Here is a 27,976-nt window from a genome sequence, read left to right as displayed (position 1 = left end):
TACTTACCCCTGCCTGCTTTGCAGACGATGACATCCAACTTGATGTCTAGCAAGTCTGTCACTCACTGATATAATCTGTCTAATAACCAGAACTCACTGCCTACTAACTGCTGCCAGAAACTTCAGAGAGCATATTCTTGCATATACTCTATTGTTAGTCAAATAAAACTCACCTTTAGATAGGAACGAAGTGATAACCATATTTTAATATTCTCCACCTTTTTAAGTCTGAAATGAGGTATTTCATATTTCCTAGCTTTCCTGGCTGAAGTAATATGGCTGAAGAGTTTTGCAAATAAAAATCTCTAGAAGAAGTTTAAAAAAAAAAGATCACAAAGTGAAATGTACGTATGTCTCTGTGTATGCATTCATATCATTGTCAACAATATTCCCAGCATATAAAAAAATGTTTAAAACAATGAAATTCTAATCAGTAATCATTCAGAGGGACAGGGAAAAAATTTCATTAATAGTTCATTCCCCTGTTGCTTCCAAAGCACATTATATAGTAATATACTTCTTCACAAAGTGGTACACTCTTGATATTTGCAAGGAATATCCTATGGAGATCCCCAAAGAATGCTTGGAGTTTATGAATCTCCAACTTCACAACTCAAATGTTTATATATGACTCTGGCTTACTTTCAAATTATATTTTCCTCCAAAATTACATTTCTTGTGCATATCATCAATATATTAAGTCTTCAATCCATAACTCATCAAATTTCAACAAATTTATTTCTCTGAAACATTTTCACAAAAACATTATCACTTTGAGAATTACTACCTATGCTACAGATAAAAAACAAAGTCACATACTTCTACACATGGAGCTCAGCAAAATTTCAGACTACAACATGTCATTTGTAAATAGTCAATAACACAAACATTAAAATTCACAAATACCAGATGTCCACTTATCAATCTTTCATTGCCCACGTTAACTTTTGGAAAGAGACCAAATCAAAAGAACAAAAACTCAATGGAATGTCATATACAAAAACAGAGGTAAAAAATTTTACTTATTTCTCCACTGACCTGTTTATATGTTCTCTCTGCCACACACATCATGAAAAAAAACATCCAAGTAAGACACAATCTTTCAAAAAAATTAATTATAGACAAAATAATAATAGGTGTAACAGGTGGTGCCCCACAAAAGAGAGTCAAGATCTCCTCAGCTGAAATGGACTTTAGCTGGTCAAGGCTCTTCTCACGGAAAAGTCGATGTAAAAAAGGAAAAAATGCTAATCCAATGGTGACAACATTTCCCAGCATCTGATAACCTACTCCTTGCTGATATGCATTAACCTGGGAATTGAGTTAAAATTTCCATCATTATTGCATAGCTAAATGGAGTTACAAAGCAGTATTTATCAAATACTATTTAGACTATTAAAAACACATTTTAAAAGTACAAATATAAATGACACAGATTTATGACTTTTAGATCTTATTAAAAACTAGGCTTAAATGAGATAAAGAATATTTGTAGAGTACATCTGAACTGATGTTGTTCATCTCATTCTAACAGAGAACATGTATAATAAAAAAAAATACTACTAAGACTCTGACTACAAAATTAAATATATATATATACATATATACATTTGTGTTTCAAAAGCAGTCATATTGCTTTAATCATGAAGTAGATTCTTAGAAAATAGCTCCTGACCATTAAGTACATTTTTTTGAAAAACCTGAATACTTATTCAGTCTTACCCTGCTCATGATGATGCCACTTATTTCCAACACAGACATATCCATCTTTTTGCACTCATTACCTTCCCAGATTATTGCACTGACTCGATCAGAGGCAGGACTTGAGTTCTGAAGCCAGAATAAATGGTTCTGAAGAGAAAAATATAAAACTGTTTATATCCACTCTTCCTTTCCTCCATTAGTTTCTTTCCCTTTGGCTAGCTCGCAGGCTACATTCACCAGTGTTCAATCTCATCAGTCTATTCTCTCTCTCACAAAGCTCATCGCTCCAATAAACCACCTCTATGATGCTGATTTACAGTCCTCTTTACTTTTCTAAGCCATTTTCTTACCTGGAGAGAGGCTAAATGTCTTCTATAATGAGAAGAGAAAGGATGCCATGATCATCTCCAAGGTTGTTTCCCTCTCTAAAGGCGGGGAAGTGATGATAAGCTTAGTGTATTCACAGGATATTAAAGAAGAAAGTATTTCCAGAGCAATGAGACTATACTAGGAGAATCAGGAAGTAAAATATGAGAGGTGCTAAAAAGCCTTATATATCACATGAATGACAAGAGTTAAGCCTGTCTCTGGCCTAACCAGGACACAGAAAAGTAGTGAGATTTAGAAAAGCTCAAGCTCAAGAGACAGTCACAATGAAAACATCTCCCTATCCATACCCTCTGCTATATTATGTCTTATTTTTCAAGTACCAGCTGAAGACCCATTTTACTTAAAATAGTCCTCTTGGACAGCCCCAGCTTCATTAATTTTGCCCTTGTCTGAAATTAAAAACCCATGTAATCTGTATCAGATAAATTAGCATCTTATTATACGGTGCTTTTATAGTATCCTCTACTTATTTCCTATATAATCATCTTGTCCCCAAATTAAAATAAGTTTATAGAAAGGAACCATATGGTATATTTCTTCCCTTTCTCCTACAATGCTTAGTATAATGCCAATGAGCATTTACTGATTTTATTCATTGATTCATCAATTTATCCAACAAAGATTTATTAAGCACCTACCATGTATCATGCACTGTAGATAAAATGGATAACAAGATAGGCTTCCTTGCTATCAAGGAGCCTACAGACTTCTGAAGGAGACATAATTGAGTTACTACTATATGGCATGGTAAGGAAAGGAAAGAGTGCTTTAGAAGTATATAGGAACGGCTTCCTGAAGGAAGTATCACTCAAGCCAAGACCTGCCTGAAAAATAAGAAACAGTGAGCCAAAGGAATGGGTATTAGAGAAAAGCATGTCCCAGCCAAAGAAAGCAGCATGTGTAAAGGCCCAGAAGCACATAAGGGCTGGTACATATCAGAAACTTGAAGAAGTTCAGGTGGGTTGAAGTACACCATGTCAAGGGCAGGGAGGGAATGGTCAGAGATGAGACTGTATTAGGGCAAATACAAGAACAGAAGCACATAATCCAGAAGGAAGAACAAAGGATTTTTAAAGGGAGTGACTGTATTATCACATTTGTATTTTAGAGGTGTCACTCTGGCTGTAGTGAGGAAAATGAAAGGAATAGAGGCAAGTCTAGAGAAGCTGATGAAATGATCCAGACAAGAGATGACGACAGCCTGCACCAAGCAGGGTAGACACAAATGGACAGATGCAGATATTTAGACAGGTGAATCAAGAGAACATGACGACAGAAATGATGGAGAGAGTGGGGTCAAGAATGACTCCAAGGTTTCTGCCTTGGGTGGTTACTGATAGTATTCAGAAATACAGAGAATAAAAGGAGAGGAAAAGGTTAGGCACGGGGAATTGGGAAATGAATTCCAACTGACATGGTGAATTGACCACACCTAGTTATTCTTATATATGTCTTAAAATTATACTGCAAATCCCAAAAGTACTAAGGAGGTCATAACTACTGAAGGATAATATATTAATAATTTAGATGAATATTCAGACTGAATGTAAAGAATATTTAGACTCAAACTTTGATAGCAAAATTAGAGAAAGTAGCATAAAACTTTAATGAGAAAATGTATATTGTTTCTGGTTTTTTAAAAATTGTATACATTTAATAAACTGGATTTTTTTCATGAAAATGTGTAACTTAAATCAATGGTATCTTAGAATTAAGAAATTCAATAATTAAACTAACATATAACCATCATCCACGATTTGCAGGCCATTATGTGGAAATATTTAGCCTAAAGAACAAAAAACTAAGAAGGATCATGATCATGGTGATTAAACATCTGAAACGTTGATATGAGAACCATTTCTTATCATTCAATCTACCCAGCAGTGGAATAAGCTGTCTCAGGAAATAATAAGCACTCCAGCTCCTGAAGTAGTCAAACAGAAGCCAACTGTCCATCTGATGGAGATATTAATAATACTGCTAACATTTAATGGCTGCTGACTCTTGCTACACACTTTATATTATCTCACTAGCTTTTTCACAATATTCCTAAGAAACAGGAACTATTATTACCACATGACAGATGGTAAAAAATTTCTACAGATACAGAATGAATCTAGTTAAAAGGCTGATACCTTCCAAGAGATATCTGATTTTATGATATCAATATAAAACCTGAAATTAAAAACATCACTTGATTTATTCATTAGAGAAGCAAGCAAAGCCATTTCCTAGTAATTCATATACAATACTCTGATGTTTATGAAGATATAAGGCAGACATACCAATCAAACAACCTTGCTAATGTAAAATGAACATTAAGGATCATTCTTAGGAAACTAATGAAGAAAAGTGATATGAAGAGAAATTTAGGTTAGGGCAACTCTAGATTACTAATCCCTGAGTTATAATCTTTACTTATAAACTATGCTCAATTTCCTAGCCTCTAAATTGGGGATAACAACATTACCTACCTTATAGGATTATTGTAAAGTTAAATGAGATAATATAATGCCTGAAACATGGTGAGTACACAGTAAATGTTAGCAATTATTATGTGTTCACAGACCTGTTGAAAAACATCCTCTTTGGGGTCGCGTTTGGTCCCTGAGTGAAGGGTATTCACATGGGTCCCCTCACTGTCACTGGTGACAGATGACCGGCACTCTGGGCCATGCAGCAGGTCGTCCCACAGCATATCCTCAGTCTCTGAGTCATGGCGGGTGCTTTCTGAGTCTCTTCTTGACATGTTGACACTTCGAGAGCCACCACTCACACCAGATCTAGAGCCCTTTAAAGGAAAACAAAACAAAACAAATTTTTTATTCATCTTTAAAAAGAATTACATATCTGAAATAAAATTAGAAGAAGTTATCTATGGCAATGGCTGGCAACCTTCATAAGTCTGTCATCATGTATTCATTTGTTCACAAGCCTTCACGTAATAATACATTTTAATATTTAAATGTTAAACTCTGATGTCTCTAGAAAAGAGGATTTTCAAAAGACTCCCTCTAAGAAGTTATTGCCAAGTCATGGGATTGTTCAACTAAGGTGTTCTAGGATGGGAATGACTCCTGTAAGCACACCCAGATGAGCTACTCAATTGGCTTGGCTGAACCTGTTGACATACACAAAGTGTCCCCAACTCTAAATATTGTGACTGCCTGGATTAGATGAATCAATACTGTTAAAATGACCATATTGCCCAAAGCAATCTGTAGAATCAACGCAATTTCTATCAAAATACCAATGTAGTTTTTCACAGAATTAGAAAAAATAATCCTAAAATTCATATGGAACCAAAAAATAGCCCAAATAGCCATAGCAATGCTAAGCAAAAACGACAAAGCCAGAGGCATCACATTGCCTAACTTCAGATTATACTACAAGCCTACAGTAACCAAACCAGCATGTTATGGGTACCAAAATAGACAAAATAGACATATAGATCAATGGAACAGAATAGAGAACCCAGAAACAAAGCTATATACCTACCACCAACTGATCTTCAACAAAGTAGACAAAAACATACACTGGGGAAAGGCCACCCTATTCAATAAATGGTGCCGGGAAAACTGGATAGTCATATGCAGAAAAATAAAACAGGATCCCTCTCTCTTACCACATACAAAAATTAACTCAAGATGGATTAAAGACTTAAATGTAAGACCTGAAACAACAAACATTCTAGAAGAAAACCTAGGAAAAATTCTTTTGGACACTGGTCTAAGCAAAGAATTTATGACTAAGACCCCAAAAGCAAAGCAATAAAAACAAAAATAAACAAATGAGGCTGGGCACAGTGGCTCACTGCTGGGCACAACACTTGGGGAGGCTGAGGCAGGAGGATTACTTGAGCCCAGGAGTTCAAGACCAGCCTGGGAAACATAGTGAGATCCTCTCTCTACAAAAAATTTTTAAAAATTAGCCAGATGTGGTGGCAGGTGCTTGTAGTCCCAGCTACTCAGAAGGCTGAGGCAGGAGGATCACTTACCCCAGGAATTCGAGGTTACAGTGAGCTATGATCACACCACTGCACCCTAGAGCCTGGGGTGACACAGTGAGACTCTGTCTCTAAAATAAACAAATAAACAAACAAATGGGACTTAATTACACTGAAAAGCTTCTGCACCACAAAAGATAATCAACAGAGTAAATACACAACCTACAGAATGAGAAGCAAATATTCATTAACTATGCATCTGACAGAGGACTAATATCCAGAATCTACAAGAAACTCAAACAACTCTACAAGAAAAAAAAATCATGGAATACTGCTCAAGTACAAAAAACAATGGTGAACTAGCACCTCCTATATTATCCTGGATAGAGCTTGAGCCCATCCTTCGAAGTGAGGTATCACAAGAATGGAAAACAAGCACCACATGTACTTGCCATCAAATTGGTACTAACTGATCAACACTAAGGTGTTCACATGGTAGTAATATTCACCAGGTACCGGTCAGGTGGCAGGGGGGCCGGGGGTGGGTAAACTCACAACTAATGGATGAGGGGAAGGGCACGCTTGTAGCCCTAGCTTAGGTGATGCAAAGGCATTATATGTAACCAAACTGTTTGTACCCCCATAATATTCTGAAATAAAATCAAATAACACCATTAAAAAGTAGGTAAAGGACCTGAACAGTTTTCAAAAGAAGACATACAAATGGCTAACAAACATCTGAAAAAAATGTTCAACATCACTAATCATCAGAGAAATGCAAATTAAAACCACAATGAAATACCAACTTACTCTAGTCAGAATGACCATTATTAAAGCCAAAAAACAATACGCAAGGATGCAGAGAAAAGGGAATGCTTATACACTGTTGATAGGAATGTAAATTAGTATAACCTCTATGGAAAACAGTATGGCAATTTTTCAAAGAACTAAAAATAGATCTACCATTCAATCCAGCAATCCCACTACTGGGTATTTACCCAAAGGAAAAGAAATCATTGTATCAAAAAGATACTTGCACTTGTGCATTTATTGCAGTACCATTCCCAACAGCAAAGATATGGCATCAAACAAAGTGTCCATTAACTGATGACTGGATACAGAAAATGTGCTACTCAGTCATAAAAAAAGAATGAAATAATGTCCTTTGCAGCAATTTGGATGGAACTGGAGGCCATTATCCTAAATGAAGTAACGCAAGAACAGATAACGAAATACCGCATGTTCTTACTTTTAAGTGGAAGATAAACAAGGGGTACGCATGGTCATACAGAGTGGAATAATAAACACTGGAGACTCCAAAAGGTGGGAGGGTGGGGGAGAGTGAGGGAGGAAAAATTACCTATTGGGTACAATGTACACTATTTGGGTGATTGGTACATTGAAAGCCCAGACTCAACCACTACACAATATATCCATGTAACAAAACTGGACTTGCACCCCCAAATCTATATACTTTTTTAAAAAACTAAATAAATGCCAAATGTAACTACATACCTAAATAAATAAATACTGTAAGCTTGACTTTAGACATAGTCATGTCCAGGGACTCAGCCCCACATGTTAAAGGATAATTAGGCAAAGAAAAGGACAATGTAGCTCTCTTGCAATACAAACAAATATGAAATTATTCCATAACCACAACTGCCTTGTTAATCAAAACAAAACAAAAACCATACCACCATCTACTCTGCTCACCTGTGAACTGAAATATTCCAAATGATACAAAATGTCCATTAGCTTTCAGGACGAGATTTACTACTCCCATCTTTCAAAGGTCTTTTCTCAAAAATCTGTCTTTATCAGTGTCAATCCAATTTATGATGCTTAAGAATAAACCCCCACATTCCAAATGAATGTTAAATAACTTTCTCACCACTTTGGGATTAAGTAACCTCTTTCTGAGCATCACCTATGACTTTTAAGAGTAGAGTGGAAATGAAAAAGAATTCATTCTCTTTCTGAGTGAGTAGTCATTAAAAATTGCCAGATAAGTAGATGGATAACTGGAGGCAGGGGAAGGGCAGGCAAATATAAACACTACTTTACAGCAACCAATAAAAAAAGGGATGGATAAAGTTATTATACTCAAAAATCTCTCAAAAGGATACTTTACCTGGCTGAAGACTGCTGATTCAAATTCTGATTCAGCCAGACTATCTGAATCCCGTACAATATGACACCACTTTGTAGTGGTTTTCTTTACCTGCCAGAGATCAAACCAAATAATAGAAAAACAAATTAAATATTTTGTTACTATTCAACAATTCAGTGCTATGCTTTTATAAACTCAAATAAAAATTACCTGAGAATTTAAGTGCCTTGAAAGTATTGATTTTCTGTTCTTCACTTCACAGCCATTGTCACTTGAGGCCCCTTCCACACTCCTCCGCAGTAATATCATCTGTGTCCGTGCTTCCCCATCTTCCTCACTTGACAGATCATCTGAAATCCCATTACCCAAATGCCTAAAAGCCTCCTACAAAGAGAACACAATACCTTCACAGAGGACAACCCAAAATACTCTTAACAAGCTGCATGTGTAAAAGCAAAAAATCATGTAAAAACTACGAAGCAGTAAACTAAACCAAAACTGAACAAAACTATATGTTATTTGATGTCAATAAAGAAAAATATTAACTTTAAATGGTCTAAATGATGACACAGTATTATTTGGTAGTTAAAAACCAAGACTCAGGTCAAACTCTAAGCCTGAATCACAGCTCTTTTACTTACTAGCTATGCATAATAAACTTGGGCAATATATGAAATCTCTCTGGGGCTCAGTTTCTTCACCTGAAAAGTCATGATAATAAAGGCACCTATCTCATAGGATTGTTGAAAAAATGAAATTAGTATTATATATGTAAAAGCACTTAGAACAATGCCTGGTTATAGTAATGGCTCAATAAATATTAGACTAAATGCCACAGTCTAACAAGTAAGAAACCACTTCAAGACTATGAAGTAAAAGTATATAGTTAGTTTCAGACATAGAGCAGACCATCCCTACCTATCTAGAAAATAGTATCCCAAGCCCTTGCTATACTAACATTGTTTCTCTGGAATACAACACAGTAGCCTCTACACCAATCTCTTTATTAAATCTATGAGTCTACTGCTAAGACTGGATTAGTAGCAAAATCAGTAACAAGTTCTAGTCCTAGAAATCTTAAGACTAACTTCTAGTCTTCATGTGATATTTTCTTTTCATATCCTGTGGTTTTACTTATTTGTTTTAGGACAAATTTACAAACCTACTAGTATCTATTTTGTCTTGCTAGCAGGGGCTAACAACAGGGAAATTTTACATGGGAAAGAAAAGATTTTGTTATACTTATATCCATCTAAATCTTACCCTACGGCACTTTTCTCCATCTGACAATTTTGCTTTCTCTTTTGTTTGCCACATTCTCATCTCTGGTCGACATTGTCTCTTCTTAATAATAGGATGGAGACAACTTGCATCATTGTCAGTTTCAGTCCCTTTGTTAGATACTCTTTTAATCCTATTTTTAAGAAAGGAAAAATAATTACTAACTGGTTTTCTGAAAATAACATCTTTCATGAAATCATTTTCTTCTGAGGAGTAAGATACATTACTCTAGAAATCAAGAAAATTCAGGAACCATATTTTTCAGACCTTTAGCTTGCCAAGTGTGCAGAATGACAAAGTGTTCACTCATAGATAGTCACAGAGAATGTGAATCTATTCTTCAAAGACTCGTGTCAATTAACTGAGAGAGCTTGTACTTTTCAGCTTTGCAAAAAGGTAGGTTCACAGTCCTCTCCACTTATCCTCTCAAACACAATACCAACTCCTACCTCATATAATTTCACAGAATATCTTCCTCTCTTCTGTCTGTCTATGAAAATACTACCCAGCCTTCAAAGAGCAGTAACTCTCAACTCATTCCTAACTCCTGCTGACCACTTTTCCCCAAAGTAATCACTCTACCTGCTAACCTACATGGCATTTAGTGAACATGTAACCACTCATAATATTTTTACACTGCTGTGACTGTACCACATGTGCTGCTCTCTTCTTCCTAACTAGACAGTAAAATCATTAAGAACAGGGATGCACAGTGTCCAGTACAATATTCAACACAAAGAACTCAAGCACTTCAACTACAGTGTTAAACATAACTTTAAAAAAAAATGTGAACATACTTCATTTTCAAAAAAGTAACTGCAAAGAAACTTTAAGTCACAATCATTAATAAACGACAAAGTATTTTGAGTCATACTAGTGCTGTCACAACTGGCAAAATTATGAATGAGGCAAAATTTGTCTTTAATTCCTTTCCCTTTCTGTTCTACAACCCATCAACACCAGGTTCCTGTGTAGCATCCTTCTAGAACTCTTAAAAATCGCACCACAGTGATAGCATGCCTACACTACTTACTCCTGTGACCTGATGATACTATATACTCTGTAAACACTAACGTGAATACAAAATCAAGTAAAAATTGCAATGTTAAGACACCCACCTGTTGCCAAAGAGTGTCTCCCAAAAACCACCAATAATGGGTACAGATTCCAAAGTTTCTATTCCTCTGACTTTATCAGAGGAGTTATTTCCATTTTCTCGGTTCCCATCACCATTTATAGTTTTTCGTAATTTTCTACAAAAAAATTAATAACTTCAGATTATTCAAGACCTTTTCTATTTATGCCCAAAACATCCCTACAGAAAATCATACTGACAAATTTCTACCTAAAAGCAACTAGAGTTAACTTCATACACTGAAGGTAAATTATGCAAGAACATTTCTGATTTAAGGGCAAAAACAGATTCCAAACCCAAGTCCTACACTATCATTTTGTTCCATCATTAAAGAAATAGAACTGCTATCCAGAAACATTACTAGAAGGAAGATTTTCACTTTTATGATGAAAAGTCTTTTCAGGCACACTCAACACCACTAGCAGAAGGAGCAATTTCCTTAAGCACGGACATCAGGAATCTATCCCTTTCACAAATTTTAGTAGAATAACAAAAAATAATACCAACTGATCACTTTTATTGATATCCTATGTAATTAAAACATATACCTTACAAACACCAATGAGACACAGCACAGCACTTGATTTTCTTAGAAAACATTATATCAATTAATTGAATTTATAAGAAATATGTTTTTAAAAGTTTTGAAAGTAACATTTAAAAATAAGAATATGTTGCAATTCATTACACCAAATGAAAAATTCTTATTTAGTAATTGCTTATGGGAGCAAAAAATGTAGAGATATTCTGAGAAAAGATAATATAACTTTTGGAAGATAATGCTGTGTATACTTAAGAAATCTTCAACAGTTCCAAGATTCACATATACCACACAATCAATAAAAACATGACATGAATTCAATATGTAAAAAAGTCAAAATCAATCTTTGTTAAAAGTTTAGACTACATAGAAATCAACTCTTATTATACACCTTTGAAAAACGGTAAAATTTTGGTACCACTAACTCAACATACCAAGATCCTTGTTTACGGTTTTCACCAAATTTTGATTAAGACTGAATTTAAAAGAAAATCGGATAGCCACGTGTAGAAGACTGAAACAAGATCTGCACCCTCTCACCACTCACAAAAATCAACTCACAATCGATAATAGACTTACACCCCAGGCATGATACTATAAGAATTCTAGAAGAAACTGTTAGAGAAACTCTTATGGACATTAGCCTAGGCAAAGAATTTATGAAGAAGACCCCAAAAGCAGTCACAGCAACAACAAAATAAATGGGACCTGATCAAATTAAAAAGCTTCTGCACAGCCAAGGAATCAATAGAGTGAATAGAAAACCTATAGATTGGGAGAAAATATTTGCATGCTATACATCTGATAAAGGGCTGATAACAAGAATGTGTAAAGAACCCGAATCAGCAAGAAAAAAAAAATCAAACAATTCCATTAAAAACTGGGCCAAAGACATGAACAAAAAGAAGATATACTAATGGCCATTAAATACAGGAAAAAATGGTCAATATCTCCAATTATCAGGGAAATCCAAATCAAAACCACAATGAGATATCATTTAACTCCAGTGAGAATGGCTTTTATCAAAAAGTCCTAAAACAACAAATGCTGGCGTGGATGTGGAGAGATAAGAATACTTATACACTGCTGGTGGGACTGCGAACTAGTACAACCTCTATGAAAAGTAGTATGGAAATACCTCAAAGAACTAAAAGTAGATCTATCAATTTGATCTAGCAATCCCACTACTGGGTATTTACCCAAAGGAAAAAAAGACAATCTATAAAAAAAACACCCGCACTCTAATGTTTATAGCAGCAATTGAAAAGAAGTAGAAACAACCCAAGTGCCCATCAGTACATGAGTGGATTAAGAAAATGTGGTATACGTATACCATGGAGTACTACTACTCAGCCACAAAACAAAAAAAAAAAATGGCAAACTAATACCTCTTCTACTAACCTGGATGGAACTGGAGACCATTCTTCTAAGCAAAGTATCACAAGAATGGGAAAACAAACACCACATGCACTCACCATTAAATTGGAACTGATCAATCAACACTTATGTACACATATGGAAATAACATTCATCAGAAATCCAGCAGGTGGGAGGGAGGAGGAGAGGATGGGTAAATTCACACCTAATGGGTACAATGCACACTATCTGGGTGATGGGCACATTTATAACTTTGACTCAAATGGCACTAAAGCAATTTATGTAACCAAAACATTTGTACCCCATAGTATTCTGAAATAAAAATATATATTAAAAAATAACAATAACATGAAATTTTTCCTTTTAAAGAACTGTAATGAATGACAAAATTTCAACTAGGATTAAAAGTTCATAACAAGGTTTCTTAGCATCAAGGAGAAAAGTGAAAAGTAAAGCATTCATTTTTTAAGGTAAAAAATAATAAAAAACACACAAAATAGGAAGATGTTAAATTATTTAATCAAAGATTTTATATATCTCTATAATACCTCTCCCAGAAAATATACTATAGTGTAATCTCTCATTTTACCTTCTTCTCCTATTTCCATTGTTTCCTGCCGGCTTTGTTATCTGAGTAGACACAATCTGACAGTGGACAGTTCCCATGAGAAGCATAAGGCACAAGGGTCCAAGTACTTCACTTATATTCACAATGGGCATCATCAAATATAAGATGATCGCTATAACTGAAAAGAAGAGGTTTTAAAATGTAAAACATTAGAGTTCATCTTTAAAATTAATTCTGATAACTATACAAATTGTTTCTACAAAAATCTATCAGTTAAAAAAGCACACAAGTAAATAATTTTCTATAATACACATCCACTTGTACATTAGCTTTGAGTGAAAACCCGAAGCCCTAGATCCCTGAGCAAGTGAAGAATAATGTATTGAAAGGATCTGTTTTTCTGGCAGCATGATAATCTAGAAATTCCAAAAGAGTTTCCAATACAAAATAACAAGATGCTGTTATAAAACACACATTTTGAAGTGTTTTGCTGCTCAGAGGAAGACTATTTTCCAAGGCTGCACCAAAAGCAATGAGCAAAGCTAGGTTCTGAACACAGGCAGTCAGGCTCCACAGACCTCTCTTCTAACTACTATGCCATATCACCTCATTATATATGTATATGAAATGGTCAAAGAAATGACGAAAGAAATGGAAAACTATCAAAAGTTATCTCCAAAAATTTCCATATACAGACAATTTAATAGATGAGTTCTTTCAGACTATAACATAATGGTAATTTCTGTGATATGTAAACTATTTCTGTATGGAGAAAAAGAAAGTTACCAAATTCATGCCCTAACAAAATCTTGATACTCAAACATCACCATGTCTGCTCCGAAACAATAACTACAGACCTTGCTGACTTGCGAATGTTGATATAAATTTACCACTCAAAAGCAAGCACCATGAATGCAGGGATTTTTGTCTGTTTTGTTCACTGCTATATCTAGATCAATACCTGGGGTACAGACTAGGCACTCAATATTTGTTGAATAAATAACTGAAATACTATCAAAATGAATTTGACAACATAGCAAAAGAATAATTCACCAAGGCCAGGAAGGGTTTATGCTAGAAATGCAAGGGCAGTTTAGAAGTAGGAAATCTATCTCAGCACCTAAAATAGTTGGCACAGACATAATAGGATTAACTATTTGTTGACTGAACTGAATTAATCTAATAATTTAATATAATGTAATTTTGATCATGGCAGTACAAATAATCTCAATTGAAAGTTATGTAATAAAGAATTTGGCTGGCCTTTGATCCCAGTTCCTGTGAGGTAATGTCTAAAACCCTTGAATTTCCTACTTGGCAGAAATCTTTGTTATTCATTTTGGGCCCCTTGTTACCAGACTTGATAATTTATGCTAATAAGTTAACTAAGGATGAGGTCTAGTCACAGCAGAAAGATCAACTATGTGATTAGAGTTTCGGGACTTTGAGCCTCTTTGTATCAGAAGACCTCTTGGGAGTGAAGGAGACTGGAAAATAAGTTTGACCACATGGCCAATGATTCAATCAATCATCCATACACAATGAAGTTTCAATAAAAACTCTGGATACCAAAGCTCAGGTGAGCTTCCCTGGGTGGCAAAATCCTGAATATTGCTACTTGAGGACAACAGAAGCATCCTATTTGGAACCATCCCAGATTTTGCCCTATGCATCTCTTCTCATTTGTATCCTTTTGCTATAATGAAGCTGTAATTGTAAGTTCAGCACTTTCCTGAGTTCTGTGAGTCATTCTAATTATTAAACCTGAGGTAGTGAGTGGGGAACCCCTAAAACTCTAGCCACCTAGTGAGAAGTGAGAGTGACCCTTCAGACTCCTAAACTTGAGGCTGGTATCTGAAGGGAGGACAGTCTTGTGGAAGACTGTGCCCTTAACCTGTTAAGTTTGGCCCAACTCCAGGAAACAGTAAAAAAGTATTCCATTGAAAGAAAAATCAACATTTGTTGCTGATTTATAATTAGTCTTAAATGCTAAATCTCTTCTAAAATACTAAGAATATAAAATATTTCCTTAACATGCTAAAGAGGATATAAGTAAAATCAATGTACATCATGTATTAAGACATCCTGAATCAGGAACAAAACAAGGATGACCATTTTTACTGTTATTACCTAATACTACTCCAAAATGTTGACAAATTCAATAAAAGTAAATGAAATGTATGGAAAAGGATGACACCAAATTTTTATTATTTGCCAACAATATGGTTGTATAATTATAAAATCTAAGAGAAGCACTGAAAAACTATTAGAATTAATGAAAAAGAGTCCAATAAAGGGGCTGATTATTATAATTTTAAATATAAACAAATAGCTTTCAAATATAACAGCGAGAACTAATTAAAATTTGTAAAACAAAGTTGTGTATCTTTAGAAGCAAGAAAAAAATCAAAATATTTTAATTTCAGGTGGAAATCCCCAAGTGTCCATCAGTAGATGAATGTATGAACAAATGGTGGTATATACATACAATATAATTCAGCCTTAAAGAGTAAGAAAATTCTGACACATGCTATGTGGATAACCTTTGAGGAGTTACATTAAGGGAAATAATCCAGTCACAAACTGACAAATACTATATGATTCCACTTATATGAGGTACCTAGAGTAGGCAAAATCATAGAGACAGAAAGTAGAATGGTGGTTGCCAGGGGCTAGAGGTAGCGGGGAATAGTTATTGTTTAATGGGTATGGAGTTTCAGTTTGAGAAGATGAAAAAATTTCTGGAGGTGTATAGTGGTGATGGCTGCATACCAGCATGAATATACTTAATGCCACTGAACTGTACACTTAGAAATGGTTAAGATGACAAATTTCATGTTATGTATATTTTATCACAATAAAAAAAATTTGACTTTAATAAGATCTAAGTAGGTCTTACAAGAAAAAAAATCCAACAAAGCTTTACTGAGGGATAAAATAGAAGTCTTGATTAAAAGGAGAGATATATCATATTATTGTACAGGAAAATGCATTTTGTAAAGAAGTCAATTTTCTGCCCATCCTCCAAAAGTATATTTATATGTGTATGTGTATGTGCTGGCGAAAGGGGAGGCTCAGGGGAATTCAAATTCCAGCGTTGTTGGTTTTGTTTTTTGGGTTCTGTTTTATTTTCTTATGATCATGATAAAATAATGCTAAACTATTTTGGAAAGAATAAGCAAGCAAGAAAGCCTAAGAGAAAATGTTGAAAAGCAGAATAATAAACGAATACTTGTCTTGCTCAGTGTTAATTCACATTAAACAGCTATAGGAATTAAAGCAGTATGGTAGAGATATGAGACTACCAAGATAAATCGATGGTACAGAACATGTAGTCCAGAAACAGACTATGGTATATATGAAAATTTAATATAAATAATGTAATATATATCAACAAGGAAGGAATAAATTCTTTAACAAGTGTGTGGAAAAAATATTTAATTTGACCTTTACAAATGACCAAGGAAATGCACATTCAACAAGCAAAATATTTTCTGCATATCAAATTACAAAACAATTTTTTTTAATTATGATGATGCTGGTAAGATTGTGGTAAAACAATGAACTCTAATGCTTTCCAGAAAAATTATGCTACCAGCAATTTCACTATACATACTAAAAGCCTTAAATGTTTGCATTCTTTGATCTGTTAATTTTATTTCAGATAATAAATTCTAAGGAAATAATAAAAGGAAAATTTTGTTCATGATGGCATTATTAATAGAGAAAGACCAGAAATACTCTAAATGCCCACAATATGAGAAGACGCTACATACTGAATATGTCCTTCTAATATGATCATATTAGGAGGTGGGGACTTTGGTAGGTGATTAGGTCCTGGGGGCAGAACCCTCATGAGATTAGTGACCTCATAAAAGTGACTCTGGAGAGCTCCCTTGCCCTTTCATCCATGTGAGAACACAGCAAGAAGATGGCCATCCGTGAACCAGAAAGCAGGCCCTCACCAGACACTGACTCTGCCAATGATCTTGGACTTCCCAGACATAACAAATACCTAAAAAAGCAGAAGCAGCTTTAGAACTGGGTAATGGGTAAAGGCTGGAGGAGTTTTGAGATGTATGCTAGAAAAAAGCCTAGATTGCCATAAACTTATTTTTAAAGGAAATTCTGGTGAGGAACCAGAAAGAAAAGAAGACAGCTAGAGAGAAAGCCTCAATCTTCTCAGAGAATATCTAAGTAACCAGGAATAGAATAGAGGCAGAAATACAGGGTAAAGCCTATTCTGATCAGGTCTCAGAAATGAGAAATAACATGTTATTACAAACTGGAGGAAAGGCAATTCTTGTTATAGAGTGGCAAAGAAGGTGGCTGAATTGTGTTTGTGTTCTAGTGTTTTGTGGAAGGTAACAGTTGCAAGTGATGAAACTGATTATTTAGCTGAAGTTACTTCTAAGTCAAGTGTTGAAGGTGCAGCTTGACTCTTCCTAAGTGCTTATAATAAAATGCAAGAAGAGAGAAATGACTTAAAGATAGAATTGTCAGGCTGGGCACAGTGGCTCATGCCTAGCACTTTGAGAGGCCAAGGCAGGAGGCCTGCTTGAGGCCAAGAGTTTGAGGCTGTAGTGAGCTATGACGACACCACGGCACTCTAGCCCAGGAGACAAAGCAAGGTCCTATTTCAGAAAAAAAAAAAAGGCAAAAAGGAAGCAGAACTTAAAGATTTGAAAAGTTCTCAACCGATCCATCTATCTGTACTGTCAAAAATGAGAAAGCACATTAGGGAGGTTCCCAGGATCACTCTGACATCTGACCAGCTGGCTACAGTCTTCGGATTCGTGCCCTTATGAAAGGGGTTCCTAAGAGGTCTCTTATCGATCCCTTCTACCATGTGAGGACACAGCAAGAAGACTGCTGTCTATGAACCAGGAAGCAGGCCCGCACCACACACCAAATCTTCTGGTGCCTTAATCTTGGACCTCCCAACCTCTAGAACTGACAGAAATAAATCTGTGTTGTTTATAAGCCACCCAGTCTATGGTATTTTTGTTACAGCAGCCCAAACAGACTAAAACAGAAGAGTTATATAAATTATGGTGCCCTTAAGCTACAAAAAAGTGTTTATGGTAAATCCATATGGTAGCCTCTGATACAGACATTAAAATGAGTTTTAAATGATGGTATGTCCATATGATGGATTATTAGGTAGCCATTAGACTGAGAGTTATGAAGACAATTAAAATTAAATAAAATTAAAAATTTAGTTTCTTATTGATACTAACTACAATTTGAGTACCCAGTAGCCACATATGGCTAAGCAGCTACTGCAATGAGCAGCACAGACACAGAACATTTCCATTATCACAGAAATTCTATTTCATGGTACCTTCACAACTTTAAAAAAAAAAAATTAAGCCTACAGATTTGTAAATTCAGACATATTTTTCATTAATAATTTTAAAAAATTTTTAACAGATACAGATAAAAGTAGACACCATAACCCACAATCCTTTCACCTTAACCTAACTTTGTCCTCTTTGTTCTATTTCATAGCTTTTTTGCACAGGTGTAACCATAGTATATACTGCCCACTTTCCAAAAGTATTTCTGGTAGGCAATGGGGATATGATGGCAAAGCGATTATACTGGATCCCTGTACATATCGAGAAGAGAAAAAAATAACATCAGGTAGTGACATGTAATACAGAAATTAAAACTGATTCATGTGATGGTGACTGGGAGGTGGTAAGACTATTTAGAAAGGATAGGAATGGCATCTCTATGAAAGTTACATCTGAACTGATATCTTAAAGATGAGAAAAAAGCCAACCATTTGAAAAGCCTTAAGAAAGCTTCAAACAGGCTGGATATGGTTGCTCCCTCCTATAATCCCAGCATTTTGGGAGGCTGAGATGGAAGGATAGCTTCAGGCCAGGAGTTCGAGACCAGCCTGAGCAACATAGCAAGACCTCGTCTCTATAAAAAATAGAAAAACTCAGCCAGACATGGTGGCACATGTCTATAGTCCCAGCTACTCAGGAGGCTGAGGCAGAAGGATTGCTGAAGCCCAGAAGTTTGAGGCTGCGGTGAGCTATGATGACCCTACTGTACTCTAGCCAGGCCAACAAAGCAAGACCCTGTCTCCAAAGAAAGAAAAAATGCTACCATTTTTGACCCAGCAATCCCATTTCTGGGCATCTATCAAAAAGAACAAAAGACATTCTATAAAAAAGACATCTGCACTAGAATATTTATAGCAGCACAATTCACAATTGCAAAGATGTGGAAACAACTCAAGTAACCAGCAGTACATGAGTGGATTAATAAAATGTGGTATACGTATACCATGGAGTTCTACTCAGCCACAAAAAACAATGCTGATCTAGCACCTCTTGTATTATCCTGGATAGAGCTGGAACCCATTCTACTAGGTGAAGTATCCCAAGAATGGAAAAACAAGCACCACATGTGCTCACCATCAAATTGGTATTAACTGATCAACACTTAAGGTGCACATATAGTAATAACATTCATCGGGTGTTGGGAGGGGGGAGTAGGGAATGGGTATAGACACACCTCATGGGTGTGGTGCATACCATCTGGGGTGTGGACATGCTCTAAGCTCTGACTCTGGAGGGGCAAGGGCAATCTACGTAACCTAAACATTTGTACCTCTGTAATATGCTAAAATAAAAAATTTTTTAAAAAAGGTGCTTCAAACAGAAAGAAAAGCTTTGTGTGAGGAAAAGAAAAAAATGCCATTATGCCTGGAGTGAACACGGAGAATAGTGGTAAGAGATGATGTTTGAGAGGAGGGCAGGGAACGGATCATGCAGGGCATTATAGGCCATGGTAAGGACTTTGGATTTTTATTCCAACATCCAACAGGACGTCACTAATGGGTTTTAAGCAGGCAGATGACATGCTATGGGTTCTACTTCTAAAATATTTCTCTAATTGCTATAAAAAGAATGATTGGTAGAAAGAAAGCTCAGAGTAGATGTTATATCAGTGGTCTAGACAAAGAAATGCTGGTGGACAATGATAGTGGCAGTAGAGACTGAGATAAAGAATTTGGAGGTAGAACTTACAAGACTTGATGACAAGATGTGACAGGTGATGTTAGGGTAGAGTAGGAAGATTTAATTTTTCACTTGAATACTGGTGGAGCATGGTATCACTTAATGAAATGAAGAAGACCTAAAGAGGAATAAGTTTTCACATACACACATAAAAGAGCTCCATTTCTTATATTATTAAGTTCAAGACACCTACTAAATCCCCATATGGAAATGTCAAGCAGGGAGATTTATAAGTCTCAGGTTCAATAGACAGATCTGGCCTAAAGATATAAATTTGGGAATCACTAGTATATCAATTATATTTAAAATAATAGGGCTTGGTGAGAGTACCTAGAAAACAGAACAGAACCCAGGATCCAACCTTTAGGTAATTCAATATTCAAGGCTCAGACAGAAGACAAGACTGAGAAGTCATGGCCAGTGAAACAGGTAGAGAGAAATTTAAGAGAGGAGAAAGAGACAATCTTGTTTATTCTCTCATAGCAAATGATTTTAAGATGACCCCCAAATGGTGTACAGCCCTTCATTTCTGTGTACTTTAAACCATAAAACGAAAGGGTAAATGTAAGAATAGTAGGTCTTCATAGTAGCAAAAGCAGCAAAAAGAAACTTTCATAGCTTATTCCACCCTCCCCCAATTACCTTGCATGAGGTAAAGCAGTAGCAGCCAAACAAAGATTCTTAAAGAGGTAACCTGAATCCACCAATTAACGAACAATGGAAAAAATACAACTCGAACAAGCCCCTTCCGAGTTAGAGATGTCCATGGAATTTCAGGCTTGGCTTTGGCAAATGTTGAGCCTTTAAACATATAATAAAACAAAACATCAAACATTTATATACTATATATGGATGCCTACTTGTAGCACTACATTGAACTCAAGTGAGAGCAAAAACATCACCATATTACCTGTTCAGTTAAAAAACCCTCTTAGATGTTTGTTAAATGTAGTAACTTCTAACTTCAATCACTAGGACAGGCGCTCAATTACACAACAGCAAGTCTCCAGGTTCACTTCCCCTTCATCTTTATAAAAACCAGGTAATTTATATAGACACACAGTACTAAGGCAAAGGGTAAAAAGTGCTAAAGCCTGACTGATGAGAGAAGACTGTTACTTTTAGAAAATAAAGTATACCCTCCCATAGGGAAGATATAAAAAAATAGTCTTTAGTGTCACTATGAAATAACATAATAATGTGCATACGAAACAAACCAATTTTAGAACTCACCTCTGATTAAGTCAACATCAATCAAGTCTGGCTTTATGTGACCCATCTTTTTTGGTTTGTTTTTGAAGCCCTAGGATAAAACAAAACAAAACCAAAATAAACAAGGAAAAAAAGCCTTTTTAGATACAAAAGATAAATATTTCTTTTTCTCTATATCTGACTGCCTTTTATGTGGGACACTTTAGTCCTAATATTCCTTAAAGGAACTTGTCATTAATATCTATCTTGTTTTGGTTTTTACCAACTAATTCATCCATGTACTTCATCACTTTTTAAAATATTCATACAGTGCCAAAAGATCAATAAGTGAAAAATAATGGTCTCCTGAGCCACCTCTCCTTTCCTCCCAATTTCACTCCTCAAAACTGAGTAACTTTTTTTTGCTTCTATTTATAATTGACACATAATTAATTGTACATATTTATGAGACAAAATGTGATATTTCAATACATTTATACAATGTATAATGATAAAATCAGGATAATTAGCATATTCATCACCTGAAACATTAATCATTTCTTTGTATTAAGAACATTTAGAATCCACTCTTCTAGCTATTTGAAAATATACAATAAATTGTTAATTGTAGTCAACATATAGTGCTACAGAATGCTAGAACTTATTCCTCCTATCTAGCTGGACTTTTGTATTTGTTAATCAACTTTTGGCTATCATTCCCACCCTATTCCACTTGTCCATTTCTAGGAACCACTATTCTACTCTTTAATTCTATGAGATCAACTTTTCTAGCTTCCATATATGCATGAAAACGTGTGGTATTTATTTTCAGGGCCTGGGTTATTTCACTTAACATAATGTGAATGACAGAATTTCATTCTTTTTATGGCTAGATAGTTTTCTATTCTGTATATACACCACATTGTCTAGTCATCTGTTGATGGACATTTAGGTTGATTCCACATGTTGACTATTGTGAATAGTGCTGCAATCAACATGGGTGTGATTCAACATACTAATTTCCTTTCCTTTGGATATATATCCAGTAATGGAATTACTGGATCATATGGTAGCTCTATTTTTAGTTTTTGAGGAACTTCCATACTGTTTTCCATAATGCCCACGCTAATTTACATTTTCACCAACAGTATATAAGAGTTCCCCTTTCTCCGCATCCTCGTCAGCATTTGTTGTCTTTTTTCGAAACAGCCATTCTAACTGGGGTGACATCCTATTTCACTGTGCTTTTGATTTGCATTTTCCTGATGATTAATTATGTTCAGCATTTTTTCACATACCTGTTGGCCATTTGTATGTCTTCTTTTGAGAGATGTCTAGTCAGTTCATTTGCCCATTTTTAGATAGAATTCTTCTCTTCTGTTGAGTTCTGTGAGTTCCTTCCATATTATGGATATTCATCCCCTTTGCATGAATAATTTACAAACATTTTCTCCCATTCTGCAGGTTGTCTCTTCACTCTGATGATTGTTTCCTTTGCTGTGCACAAGCTTTTTAGTTTGCTATAATCCCATTTGCCTATTTTTGTTTGTTGCCTGTACTGTTGAGGTTTTCTCCATACACTCTTTGCCCAGACCAATGTCCTGAAACATTTCCCCTATTTTCTTCTAGTAGTTTCAGGTCTTACATTTAAGTGTTTGATCTATTTTGACTTGATTTTTGATGTGGTGAGATATAGGGGTCTAGTTTCATTCTTCTGCATATGGATATCCAGTTTTCCCACCACCACTTACTAAAGAAACTGTCCCTTCTCCAGTGAATATGTGTGGTGCCTTTGTTGAAAATCAGTTGGCTGTAAATATGTGGATTTATTTATGAGGTCCTCAATTCTGCTCCATCGGCTTTTGTGTCTACTTTTAGGTAAGTATCACACTGTTTTCATTACTATAGATTTGTAGGATATTTTGAAGTCTGTTAGCGCAACAATCCCCAACCTTTTTGGAACTAGGGACCAGTTTCATGGAAGACAATTTTTCCACAGACAGTGTGGCGGGGCGGGGGGGGGGGGGGTCCAGGATGATTCAAGCACATTACATTTATTGTGCACTTTATTTCTATTATTATTACATTGTAACATATAATGAAATAATTATACAACTCACCATAATGCAGAATCTAATGCCACCGCTGATCTGATGGGAGGCAGACAGAGTTCAGGTGGTGATGCAAGTGATGGGGAGCAGCTGTAAATACAGATGAAGCTTCTCTCACTTGCCTCCTGCTGTGCGGCCCAGTTCCTAGCAGGCCATGGCCTGGTACCGGTCTGCAGCCTGGGGTTTGGGGACCGCAGTGTTAGTGTGAAGCCTCTAGCTTTGTTCTTTTTGCTCAAGATTGTTTTGGCTACTTGGGGTCTTTTGTGGGTCCCTGTGAATTTTAGGATTGTTTTCTCTATTCCTGTGAAGAATATCATTAGTATTTTGATAGGGATTGCATTAATGTTGTAGACTGCTTTTTGTAGCATGGTCATTTCACAATATTAATTCTTCTAGTCCATGAATATGGAATGTGTTTCCATTTTTTGGTGTCCTCTTCAATTTCTTTCATCAGTGTTTTGTAGTTTTTCTTGTAGAGATCCTTAACCTCCTTGGTTAAAGTTATTCCCAGGTATTTTAATTTTTTTTTTTTTTTTTTTTTTTGTAGCTCTTGTAAATGGGATTGCTTTTCTGACTTCTCTGCTAGCTCATTGTTGGTATATATAAATGCTACTGATATTTTTAGGTTCATTTTTGTATCCTCTAACATTACTGAATTTGCTTATCAGTTCTAAGAGTTTTTTGGTGGACCTTTTAGGATTTTATATATAGAATATCATGTTGTCTATAAACAAGGACAATTTGAGTTCCTCCTTTCCAATTTGTATGTCCTTTATTTCTTTCTCTTGCCTACTCCGGCTAGAACATATAGCACTATGTTGAATATGAACGGGGAAAGTAGGCATCCTTGTCTTGTTCCAGATCTCAGAGAAAAAGCTTTCAACTTTTCCCTGTCTGGTATGATGTTGGCTGTGGTTTTGTCACATATGGCCTTTACTGTATTGAGGTACATTCCTTCTCTATCTAACTCATTGAGAGTGTTTATCATGAAGGTTGTTAAATTTTATCCCATGTTTTTTCTGCGTCTATTGAGATGATCATACAATTTTTTCCTTCATTCTGTTGATGTGATATATGACATTCATTGATTTGCACATGTTGAACAATTCTTGCATCCCTGGAATAAATCCCACTTGATTATGGTAAATGATCTTTTTAAGTCCTACTAGATTTAGTTTCCTAGTATTTTGTCGAGGAGTTTTGCTTCTATGTTCCTCAGCTATTACCCCATAGTTTTCTTTTTTTGTTGTGTCCTTATCTGGTTTTGGTATCATGGTAACACTGACCTCATAGATTGAATTTGGAAGAACTTCCTCTTTAATTTTCTAGAAGAGTTTGAGAAAAATTAGTATGAATTCTTTAACTGTTTTGTAAAATTCTGCTGTGAAGCCATCAAGTTCTGGGCTTTTCTTTCATGGGAGACTTTTTATTACAGATTCAGTCTTGTTACTCATAATTGATTTGTTCAGGTTTTCTATTTCTTCTTGATTCAATTGTGGTTGGTTGTATGTATCCAGTAACTTATCCATTTATGCCAGGTTTTCTCATTTATTGGAGTATAGTTTGTAATGGTTATTTTTAATTATTTTATTTTATTATTTTATATTATCTTATTTTTTGAGACAAGATCTTGCTTTGTCTCCCAGACTGGAGTGCAGTGGCATAATCATAACTTACTGAAGCCTTAAATTCCTGGGCTCAAGCAATCCTCCTGTCTCAACCACCCAAGTAGTTAGGACTATAGATAGGCATACACCACCACATCCACCTAATTTTTTTTTCTTTTGTAGAGACAGGGTCTTGCTATGTTGCCCAGGCTGGTCTTGAACTCCTGGCCTCAAGTGATCTTCCCACCTTGGCTACCCAAAGTGCTGGGATGACAGGTGTGAGCCACGGCACCTGGCCCCTGTAATGGCCTTAAATGATTCTTTGTATTTCTGTGGTATCAGTTGTAACATCTCCTATTCATTTCTGATTTTATTTGGGTCTTTTTTTTGTGTGTGATTAGTCTACCAAATGGTTTATCAACTTTACCGTTTCAAAAAAAAAATACTCTTTTCTGGCTGGAACCATGGAGGGTTTTGAAGAGAAGAAAAAGAGAGCTTCCTGCTGTGCCAGAAACCCTTAAGAAAAAGCAAAGGAATTTTGCAGAGTTGAGGGTCAAGTGCCCGAGAAAGAAGTTTGCCCAAAAGATGCTTTGACAGGCAAGGAGGAAGCTTATCTATGAAAAAGCTAAGCACTATCACAAAGAATATAGGCAGATGTATAGAACTGAGATTTGAATGGCTGGATAGCAAGAAAAGCTGGCAACTTCTAGGTACCTACAGAACCCAAATTGGCATTTGTCATCAGGATCAGAGGGATGGAGCCCAAAGGTCTGAAAGGTGTTGCAGCTTCTTCGCCTTTGCCAGATCTTCAATGGAACCTTTATTAAGCTCAACAAGGCTGCAATTAACATGCTGGGGATTGCAGAACCATATATTGCATGGGGGTACCCAAGCCTAAAGTCAGTAAATGAACTAATCAACAAGTGTGGTTATGGCAGAAATCAGTAAGAGAATTGTGTTGACAGGTAACACTTTGATTGCTCGATCTCTTGGTAAGTATGGCATCATCTGCATGGAGGATGTGATTCACGAGATCTATACTGTTGGAAAACACTTCAGAGAAGCAAATCACTTCCTGTGGCCGTTCAAGTTATCATCTCCAAGAGGTGGAACAAAGAAAAAGGCAACCCATTTTGTAGAAGGTGGAGATGCTGGCAACAGGAAAGATCAGATCGACAGGCTTATTAGAAGAATGAACTAAGGTATCTACCATGATTATTTTTGTAATCTGGTCAGTTAATACAAAGTGACTGTTTTAAAAATAAAAACTTTGTTGATCCTTTGTACTTTTCTTAGTCTTAATTTCACTTATTTCTACCCTGATCTTTATTACTTCTTTCCTTATGCTAATTTTGGGTTTTGTTTCTTCCTGCTTTTCTAGTTCCTTGAGATATACCATCAGGTTCCTTATTTGAAATTTTTCTACTTTTTAATGTAGGCAATTATTGCTATAAAATTCCCTCTTAATTAATACTGCTTCAGCTATATCCCATAGGTTTTGCTATGCTATCTTTTTTTTTAGGTTTTTTTTTTAAATTATAGGGGTACAAATGTTTTGGTTACATGGATTGCTTTTGTACTGCTTGAGACAAAGTTATAAGAGTGCCCATCTCCCAGATAGTGTACATTATACCTGTTAGGTATGATTTCACCCATCCCCCTCCTCTCTGCTCCCACCTGTTTGATTTCCATTGAGTTTTACTTCCTATTATGCACATCAGTGCTGTCTGGTTAACTTCAATTTAATAGTGAGTACACGTCGTGTTTCTTTTTCCATTCTTGCGATACTTCACTTAGGAAAATGGTCTCCAATTCCATCCAAATTGTTACAAAAGGTATTAATTCATTTATGGCTGAGTAGTACTCCATGTTTTATATATATACCACATTTTATTAATACACTCATGAATTGATGGGCACTTGGGTTGATTCCACCTCTTTGCGATTGTGAATTGTGCTGCAATAAACATGCAAGTACAAGTCTCTTTTTGATAAAATGACCTTTTCTTCCCTTTGGGTAAATACCCAGTAGTGGGACTACTGGATCAAATGGTAGGCCTACTTTTAGTTCTTTGAGGAATCTCCATACTACTTTCCACAGAGGTTGTACCAGTTTGCAGTCCCACCAACAATGTATAAGTATTTCTTTTCACATACATACCAGCATCTATTGTTTTGGGATTTTTTGATAAAAGCCATTCTCACTGGGGTTAGGTGATATCTCACTATGGTTTTGATTTGCATTTCTCTGATGATTAATGACATTGAACATTTTTTCATATGTTTATCGGCCATTTGTCTATCTTCTTTTGAAAAGCTTCTGTTCATGTCTTTTGCCCACTTTTTAATGGGGTTGTTTCATTTTTTTTCTTGCTAATTTGCTTGAGTTCTTTGTAGATTCAGGTTATTGGCCCTCTATCAAATGTATAGCATGTGAACATTTTCTCTCATTCTGTAGGTTGTCTATTCACTCTATTGATTGTTTCCTTGGTTATGCAGAAGCTTTGTAATTTAGTCAGGTCCCATCTATTTATTTTTTTGTTGCAGTGATTGCCACTGGGGTCTTCCCTGTAAATTCTTTGCCTAGGCCAATATCTAGAAGAGTTTTTCCAACATTTTTTTCTACAATTATTATGATTTCATGTCTTAGGTTTAAGTCCGCTATCCATCTTGAATTAATTTTAGTGAATGGCGAGAGATATGGATTCTGTTTCAATCTTCTACATGAGGCTATCCAATTTTCCCAGCACCACTTATTAAATGGGGATTCTTTTCCCCAGTGTATATTGTATTTGCTATGTCAAAGGTCAGATGGCAGTATGTAGATGGTTTCATCCCAAGGATGCAAGGATGATTCAATAAACATAAATCCATAAATGTGATTCACCACATAAACAAAAGCAAAAACAAAGACCATAAGATCATCTCAATACATGCAGAAAAAGCATATGACAAAATTCATCATCCTTTCA

The 27,976-nt window shown here is 35.6% G+C and overlaps 1 protein-coding gene and 1 pseudogene across 8 annotated transcripts in view; one reads left to right on the top strand and one right to left on the bottom strand.

The window, feature by feature from the left end:
- PHTF1 (putative homeodomain transcription factor 1) overlaps positions 1 to 27,976 on the bottom strand; it is a 53,894-nt gene that overhangs the window by 8,463 nt on the left and 17,455 nt on the right. For 7 of the 8 annotated variants that reach the window (XR_011234527.1, XR_011234526.1, XR_011234525.1 and 4 more), the window contains 11 exons: positions 21,329 to 21,398; positions 20,738 to 20,896; positions 13,077 to 13,233; positions 10,553 to 10,687; positions 9,417 to 9,567; positions 8,364 to 8,537; positions 8,175 to 8,264; positions 4,664 to 4,885; positions 1,723 to 1,851; positions 1,039 to 1,311; positions 174 to 305 (listed from right to left, as the gene is read on the bottom strand). Coding sequence is in view for 5 of the 8 variants with exons in the window: in XM_069478956.1 (XP_069335057.1) it covers positions 174 to 305; positions 1,039 to 1,311; positions 1,723 to 1,851; positions 4,664 to 4,885; positions 8,175 to 8,264; positions 8,364 to 8,537; positions 9,417 to 9,567; positions 10,553 to 10,687; positions 13,077 to 13,233; positions 20,738 to 20,896; positions 21,329 to 21,398 (1,692 nt within the window). In the remaining 3 variants the exon portion in view is untranslated. The remainder of the gene's footprint in view (positions 1 to 173; positions 306 to 1,038; positions 1,312 to 1,722; positions 1,852 to 4,663; positions 4,886 to 8,174; positions 8,265 to 8,363; positions 8,538 to 9,416; positions 9,568 to 10,552; positions 10,688 to 13,076; positions 13,234 to 20,737; positions 20,897 to 21,328; positions 21,399 to 27,976) is intronic. The other variant, XM_069478959.1, reaches the window with a different exon arrangement.
- LOC138390118 (large ribosomal subunit protein uL30 pseudogene) lies at positions 25,469 to 26,229 on the top strand (annotated as a pseudogene).

This window comes from Eulemur rufifrons, chromosome 8, assembly GCF_041146395.1.
Source record: "Eulemur rufifrons isolate Redbay chromosome 8, OSU_ERuf_1, whole genome shotgun sequence".
Taxonomy (NCBI): Eukaryota; Metazoa; Chordata; class Mammalia; order Primates; family Lemuridae; genus Eulemur; species Eulemur rufifrons.
This window is presented reverse-complemented; position numbering and strand designations above follow the sequence as displayed.